Source organism: Tupaia chinensis, unplaced genomic scaffold (genome assembly GCF_000334495.1).
Source record: "Tupaia chinensis unplaced genomic scaffold, TupChi_1.0 Scaffold000049_1, whole genome shotgun sequence".
Taxonomy (NCBI): domain Eukaryota; kingdom Metazoa; phylum Chordata; class Mammalia; order Scandentia; family Tupaiidae; genus Tupaia; species Tupaia belangeri.
Window position 1 is genome coordinate 1,106,020 of NW_006159507.1, and position 8,267 is coordinate 1,114,286.

General features: G+C 54.3%; 1 protein-coding gene and 1 long non-coding RNA gene across 4 annotated transcripts in view; one reads left to right on the forward strand and one right to left on the reverse strand.

Moving 5' to 3' along the window:
- Positions 1–874: 874 nt before the first annotated feature.
- RIPOR3 (RIPOR family member 3) overlaps positions 875–8,267 on the forward strand; it is a 91,183-nt gene continuing 83,790 nt past the window's right edge. For all 3 annotated transcript variants that reach the window (XM_027775075.1, XM_027775078.1, XM_027775076.1), the window contains exon 1: positions 875–1,589. In XM_027775075.1, the coding sequence (XP_027630876.1) occupies positions 1,587–1,589 (3 nt within the window). In that variant the 5' untranslated portion in view covers positions 875–1,586. The remainder of the gene's footprint in view (positions 1,590–8,267) is intronic.
- On the reverse strand, positions 4,149–8,267 carry LOC114009340 (uncharacterized). Its single transcript, XR_003550773.1, has 3 exons — positions 8,213–8,267; positions 4,429–4,558; positions 4,149–4,327 (listed from the first exon to the last, which is right to left on the reverse strand). It is a non-coding gene; the product is annotated as an uncharacterized LOC114009340 (long non-coding RNA).

Below are 8,267 nucleotides of genomic sequence, written 5' to 3' on the forward strand. Positions count from 1 at the left end.
CCAGGTCTGGGACTCTATCTACTCAATTAGCCATGTGGCATCCAGCTGCCTTAACTTCTAGGCCACTAGCTGGAGCAGAGATGGCTCTTTTTAAACCCTGCTGGGCACACCACGATAGGACTCTCCTGTTGTATCCGACCAGGCAGTATTTGCTGGGTATAGACACAGCTCTCAGCGCACAGCTCTGAGCCTGCCTCCTTCGGCGTCCAGGGAGGTGGTGTCCGGCTGATAGGAGATGCTCATTTCAGTTTCTCAAAGACTTTGCCGCATTACCCTTCGCAGTGTCGTGCGCTGCCACAGGGAGGGGTGTCGTTTTGGGTTGTCTCATCCTAGTCCCTTTTCTGCACTGGCTGCAGGGTGGAAAGGAGCCAAGGGGAGGGAGTGGGAACTGCTCTAGGTGTTCCGAGGCGCTGGATGTGCTGCCACGGCCTCTCCTCCAGCAGCAGTAAATGGGGGCTTTGTTCCTGGGTCCATCCCAGGCAGACTCAGAAAGCCAAGATGTGCTGAGTTGACAAAAGGAGTTGCCAGTCTGGAGCCCACCCCTTGACTCAAAGACACTGTTAAGTTTGCAGAAGTTGTACACACACAGAAATGGGGCAGGACCTGGGGTGGGGCCCACCCACCCCAGGCCCCCAAATAATTAGGTTGTTTATAAAAAAGCGCCCGAGCACACACGGTAAGGGTGTCAAGGAAAAGGGCCAGGCATATTTGCGACCTAGGAGAAGTAGGAGGTGCAGAGGGGAGAGGGTGCTTGGGGAAACCCAGAACCAGAGGAAGGGGCGTGTAAAGCACTGGATCCGGGTGCAGAGGGGGGAGGGGGGCAGATGGGAAAGAGCAAAGAAGGGAGGGAAGGCAGGAAGGGTGAGGAAGGGACAGAAAAAGGGCAAGGTAAGAGAGGGCTGGAGGAGGGAGGGTGGCCGAGAGCAGACTCCGGGGTAGGCTGCGTCCCTGGCTGTTTGTGATTAACACCGCCCTGGTGCAGAATGGAGTAAACAGAAACTTCCAGGCGTCCCCTCCGCCCCCCCTCTGAGGCAAAGCAGAAATCAGATGCTCCGTGATTAATCGTGGAGGATTCAGGACACGACCACAGACGCTGTGTGGACTTGAAATTAGCTGCCTTTTCCCAGTCCCCTTGCCAAGATGGGAGTGGGGAGTGGGATGTGAAGGGGTGGGGGCCCCGCCTGCTGGGGGCCAGCGCGGAGTTCTCCCTGGCAGGGCTCAGAGTGACACACTGACAGGCAATCGGCTGTGTTCAGAGCACAGGCAGCATCCGGGGGCAGCAAAACGGGCTGAGTGCTTCCTGGAACCCCAGCTCCTCGGAGGGCCAGCCGGACCCTGACTCTGGCAGATAAGAGCCGGGCTGTTTTATCAGAGGCAGACAGAGCGCTGTCCCCTGCCCCAGAAGGAAGACGAGGCACAGTGGGATCCTCGGAGGCAAGTCTCAGCTCCTGGCATCCAGTTCATGGACGCTTTTGAGCCCTAGCGGGACCCCTGCAGTCCTGCGGATGGGAGCTGCACGCTTGCAGTGGTAGACGACAAGACAGCTGCAGAACTGTGAGCCCGGACCTCATGTCCAGACCAGCTCCATGGTGAGTGGGGAAGCTCCCTGTGTGCGCAGCCCGCGGAGGTGCTGGCTGTGTGTGGACCAGACGCCTAGAGGGCGGTGAGGGTGTGAGCAACTCCTCACATCCCCCCGGAGCTCCAAGGCACCTGGGTCAAGACGGGGACGGGATAGCAGCATCTTGCTGGCTTTGGGAAGTTCTTCGCCTTTTCGGGGCCTCCACTTGTCCTTCTCTAAAGTGGAGTGGTTGGGTTAGGTGGTCTTAGCAGAGCCTTGCTCTAACGGCTATTTCTGGTGCTATGTACCAGGCACTGTGCTAGGCATCCCTGAAGCTTTAGCAAGAGAACCTGCACAGCTTTTCTATGGGGGAGCTGTTATTATTATCCTCATGCTGCCCTGAGGAAACAGCGGCTCAGAGAAATGAAGTGACTTGTCCAGGGTCACACAGCCCATCCGTGGCAGAGAAGAAAAATCAGACTTAGGACTTTCGGATTTGACTTTGATCTCTACTCTGTTCTCTGCTTCGGCGATGCTCCCTGGGGCAGGGCGACAGAGATGGTATTTATGGAGGGAGGCAGCAACATTGGACAGAGGAGGCAACAGGCTGGAAGCTGGCACGCAACCTTCCACTGCCTGGATGACGTGTCAGCCCAGGCTGGGGGACACTGCCCAGGACGGGGCAGGGCTCCTGGCTTGAGTGACCGGTGCCCAATGCAATTTTTCTTGGCTCATGGCCTGTTGATGCAGGAGGCTCCTGGGGTGTGAGGGAAGAGGGTTAAAGTCAGGAGTGGCGAGAGGGAGAGCCGGGGTGGGGAGAGTGGTAGATGCCTCTCCTAGGTTTGGTTCCAGCTTTATTTTGCCTTTTCAAAAATCTGTTTCAAATCATCTGGGCTGTGCAGCTCGTTGGGACGAAACAGGATTGTGAAACGCATACAGTGCTCCACACGCTCCCGGGGGGAATCACATATTAATGTGGCCGTGGGCTGTGTGCATGTGCATCCCCGCTCCGGGCTGGCAGGGCTGAGATAAGATGCACACACAGCGGCGACTGGCTCCTGGCACTGAGCAGGCGGGTGCAGCATGCGGTCAGGGGCCAGGAAATAGATACGGGGCCGCAGCAGGTGGGACGCCCCAGGGCGCCAAGCGTCGGCCCAGGCGAAGGTCCCAGCGCCCAGATGTGACCTCCTCTGCCTTTCCCTTGGAAAATTCCATCCTGCAACTCTGCTGACCCAGGCCTCCTTCCCTCCCAGGGACTGGCTCTGACCACCCCTGCCTTGGGACAAGTTGAGACCCGAGTTGTGGTCCCAGCTCTAGGCGAGCAACTTCTTCCAGAAACCCCCCCACAATCCCAGGGAAGCCCGGACAAACGGTCACCATACCCAGTTCTGCCCTGGATATTTTTGTGACCTTGAGTAAGTCTCTTCCCTTCCTTCAGCCTCTGTTTTCTCATCTTCAAAAGAAAAAAATATATTTTGGAAAATCTTAGAAGTCTCTGCAACTCTGAGATCCTGTGGCTGGTGGAAGGGCACTTAGGTTGGAAACAGGGTGGGGGTGGGGGTGTCTGAGAGTCACACGGAAGGGAAGAGAGGGGGAGATCTCCCACGAATTCCCTGGGGCACTGGGAGGGGTGGGATGGAAGGAGGCTTGGAGGCTGGCAGCGGCCTGCAGCGCCATCGTCACTGATGCCAGCGCCGGCTGGCAGCCTCTCGTGCAGCTCCTGGAAAGCCCGAGCTGTCGGAAGAGTGCGGGGTACAGCGCGGTTCTGAGCCGCGTGACCTGCCCCGGGTGGTTGCTGGTGGTAGTCCACACCTATTCAACATGGGAACCCTGGCCCTCTTCTGGGCCCCCGTCCTTTCTGGGGAGCTCCACAGGGGCAGCTCACAAACTGGTCACCTGTCCTATTTGTCCCTCTTTCTTCCTCTTGTCCCTAAGGCCAGTGGGAGGAGCTTCCCTGCCTGTTCTGAGCACACCAGACTCCACATCGCCGTCTCTGGAAACCCCCAGAGTGGCCCGTCTTTAGCGCCCGAGAGGCTCAGGTTCAGAGCAGACATGAAGAGAATGGCTTTCTCCCCTACTCGGTGACATTCTCCGCCACGTGGTCCCCATTGGGTGGCGTGCAGGAGCCAGCTTCAACCAGCTTGTGAAAACTATCTGTCAGATTTTTAGAAAGTTGGTTGAATTGGTTGCTAAACACAGTCATTATTAAAAACGAAATGATATAAACTTACATTCTATTGAAAACAAAGATAACAAGTGCTCACAACGCTTCACTTCCCATTTTTTAAAAAATTTTCTACTTTTTTTCTTTTTTTTTTTTTGGAGATTTTTTTGCTAGGGGGCACGCCCTCTCGAAGACATAGAGACAGAAAGCGAGAAATCACCCCCCAGGGGGGATGGTCACACCGCAATCCCTTCTCCTCCATTCTCCTCTCGGGATCTTGGGCACGCACGCACACGCGCAGAGTGTGAGTTTAAGCCACCGGATCCGGGACGCAAACTGCGGTCAACTACATGGGAGTCCTGCGACATAGACATTACTCTAACTGCTGGTCCCTTCCCATTTTTAAAACCACCTTTCCCTGTGAGCTGTGCTCCCGAGGTTTACCGCTGTGTGTCTGTGTGGTGGGAACGTTGTACAGCACGAGCCGTCACGTCTCTTCCCCACTCCGCTTCCACGAGTCGCCTCGGGCTGGAGATCAGCAGTGATGGAGGTATTTACACCATGGAAATCGGCAGACAGTCCAGTTCAGGGCTTGATTTGTTGCTCTGTTGTAGTTTTGAGAAAGTGAGGGAGATTAAATATTTGAAAGCGTGTTATTTTGGTGGCTTTACATGATGAACAGCACCCAAGGTAGAGGGCTGCTTACTTCGTTGGTGACCAAAGTTCACTCGCCTTCTTTGTGGATTCACTGTCATCTTACTCCTTAAGGTAAGGGAAACTGGCAGCCAGTATTCTGGAAGGACCATCCTGCTGCATCAGTTGTAACCAGAGGCTGACTACAAGATGTAGGGATAAAAATCCATAAAACCATTCTGTGCAAATGAATTGATTATATGAAATTTACAAAAAAAGAGTATGGTAACATTTTTAAAAAGTTTTTCTTATTTACTTCTTACATGAGCAAGAGAGACAGAGAGAGTCAGAGAGAGAAAGAGAGAGAGAGACAGCTCCCCTTCACAGGCTCCTCATGCCACAACCCACCCCCAGCCTCAGCCAGCTCTGGCTTGTGTGTGCCCGGAGCACTCAGACGGGCCTCTGGATGTGAGCCCAGAATCTTCCCATGTGGGTCAGCCTTGCGGAGCGTCACGTTTTTTGTTTTTATTTATTAATTTTTTTGGAGAGGTTTTTGCTATAGGGTGCGTGTGCTCACCAGAAAGACAGAAGGAGACAGAGAGACAGAAAGCGAGAAATCACTCCTACCCCCTCCCCCCCTGGGGGGGGGGGGGGGCATCCCCCCTGGGGGGGGGATGGCCATGCCACAATCCCTTCTCCTCCATTCTCCTTTCAGGATCTTGGGCATGCACGCACATGCGCCCCATGTGAGTTTAAGCCACTGGGTCTGGGACTCGAACCACAGTTGACTACGTGGGAGTCTAGCGACATAGCCATTATGCTAACTGCTGGTCCCGCAGAGTGTCACATCTTACTGCAGTGCCACTGTCCGCCCCCCCAAGTATGATTTCACTTTTATTTGTAAATTGTGTGCTACACAGAGTAGACCCAAGTAAATATGTGTGTGTGTGTGTGCCTGTGTGTGAGCATGCATACACACGTGTGCATTTCCCAGAGAGTTGGTTGCTAAGCCAGCCCACCACTGGTCCCGTAGCAAACACGCTTGTGCCCAGGGTCCCAGAAACCCTGTCCTAGACAGTCCTCAGCCCTTGCCCAAAAGGATTCAGCCCCCAGTCTTGGCCTTGGACACAAACCCTCCACCTCCTGCCCAGCCTCCTGTCCTGAGCACTGGAATGCATTGGGTGGGGGCAGAAGGGACCGTCTCTGCCCTGTGGGCAGCGTCCGTCGGCTGCACGTGCTGTCTGGGTCTCTGCACTGTCATTTCTGGAGCCCGGCAGTGGCAGGTCCCTGTTGATTTTCTTCCATTCAGATCTCACTCCTGCCGCCCTTCATTTGCATGTGCAGCGAGTGATGCTCTAATAGGAACGGCGTCTTGGACCGAGGAGAAAGAACAGCTAAGCCAAATCTATAGGGAAGCTTGCTATTTTTAGAAACCCTGGGAGCCAGGTGGGCCCTTTCCAGTTTTCCCAAGCCAGCAAGCACGAGAGGAAAATATTTCTCATTCCCAAACCCTGCCTCTCTGTGGTCCAGGCCAAAGAGGAGGCCCAGGTGGAGACACCAGCTAAGAGAAGCACAACCACGATGCAGAAAGAGGGACGTGAGCACAGCAGTTTGGAAAGGAACAAAAACTGTGCTTGTTTTATTATTTTGCCAGGAAGAGCAATGCTGAGTTTAAATCTCTGTGGCTCCTGCACTCACCCTTCGTAACCCCTGTTAAAAGACAGGCCAGCATGGAGTCAGAAGGTGGCATGGTGATTAAGGCATGGGACTTCCATGTGGCTGACTGTGGTTTGAGTCCCAGACCTGGTGGCTTGCTTTCTCATTTTTCTCTCTCTGCTGAGTGCACATGCCCTATAGCAAATAAAAAAAATAATGATAATAATAATAAATAAAATAAAAAATTCTATAAAAAAGTCCCTGACTAGAATGTGAATTTCCTGAAGGTGGGGACTTGCTTTATTTTCCCTGTTTTGTTTAGTGATGTACCCCATAGTTGGCCCCCCATAAATGCTCATTGGTGCGTAGTAGGCCTTTGGTAAACACTTGTGCGTATTTACCATGTTGCCAAGGGTACCAAGGCAGCCAGGCTTTTGGGAGAACCCTGAATTGGGGTGACCAGGACACTCTAACAGCACATCACACTTCATTTGTGAATAACACACTTCATTTATTTATTTGAGACTTTTTTTTCTGTAGGGTGTGTGTGCTTACTGGAGAGACTGAGACAGAGAGACAGAAGCAAGAAATCACCCTCCAGGGGGGATGGCCCCCTCACAGTCCCTTCTCTTCCATTCTCCTTTTGGGCTTTTGGGCACACACACGCACCCAGTGTGAGTTTTAAGCTGCCGAGTCCAGGACTTGAACTATAGTCAACTCTATGGGAGTCCCGCGACGCAACCATGCTGCCATCAGCTGGTCCCATGAATAACACACTTTAATAGTCTGTGCCAACTTGCAAGGGGGGTGGTCGTTTGCATGACATCAAGTGTCGTGGAACAGGATGTCACCAGCCTGCCAGAACCAGGGGACACGCTCGCCTCTCCCCGCCCCCGGGCACAGGTCCCAGACCCCTCAGGTGGGCTCTTCGGTATCCCCTTTGGAATCGCGACTCTGAGTGAGGCAGCAAGCAAGGGAAGGGAGTGACAGCCGTGGACAGAGTGCCAGGGGTTCCCTCCCCCTTCTGGGTCTATCTCAGAGGGCTCAGGGCCCCTCGCTCGTCCTTCCCTGCATCCAGACAAACCAGGGAGGTAGAGAGATTACGGAAGCTGATTCTGCGTGGTCCGGCGGCTGGTGCCGTGCTACCCATCAAGTGGAACACCCTCCAGGCCGCCGTTTGCCCCTCTGCTGAGCTTCCTGCAGTGGGTTGGCACCGAGGGAGAGAAGAGGGTGTGCCCAACTTGCCTTCCGAATTCACTCCCTGGTGAAAAAGAAGTGAGGGCCTGGGAGGACCTGCCGCCGGATGCTTGCGGAGAAGCTCCCTCCCATCCACCCTGGCCACCTGGGCAGGCAGTCTCGTGCCCAGTTCACAGCCGAGGAAATGGTCCAAGGATTTCAACTCCACTTGCTCAAGCCCCCGTTAAATCCCTCACCCCCAAATTAAGGTCCAGAAAGCTTTTCTCAAGACTTTTGAAACCGGACCTCAAGAAAATAGAATGGCGTTAATCACAGTCCCGTCAGGACACACTGAGACAGGACCTTGGCTGTCCCACTGCCCTCCCATCTAACACTCTCTCTTCATTTATAAAGCACAAACACTGGGGCCAGCAGGCAGCCTGATGGTTAAGGTGCTGGAGTCCCACGTGGCTGATTATGATTCAAGTCCTGGACCAAGCGACTTGAAACTCACGTTGGGCGCATGTGTGTGCCCAAAATCCCAGGAAGAGAATGGAGGTGAAGGGACTGTGGCATGGACACACTTTCTCACTTTCTGTCTCTCATGAGTGCAGGTGTGCGCACACACACACAGGTGTGCACATCTGGAGCGTTAAAGTCTACTCTGCTGTTTCCCTGTGGCTGTGCCATTCACACGCACCCACCACGTGGCAGTTGTCACATGTCTTCCCTTTTGTCACTTAACTGGCTGGAATTTCCTGTAGGTCTCGACCTCCACCAAAGCCAGGCCCGCTGCCATTACTGGGAGATTCCAGAGCCTAGACTAGGCTGTGTGTTCACAAGGCCGTGCCTCTTCCTGGTAGCAGGACCCATGCCTCATAGCTGTCCCATGGAAAGCAGCGCATAGCACGGGGATAAAGACCTGACAGATCGACCTTCCCTCCCTCCCTGCCGGCCCCCATCGTCACTCAGGCTGGGTCTCCCCCCGTGTGGAAGGCAGCATGGCGGGTAGGGGCTGTCCTCACCTGTGACAGGCAATCATACCACACACTTTACACGAGCCGCTGATAATTTACTTGC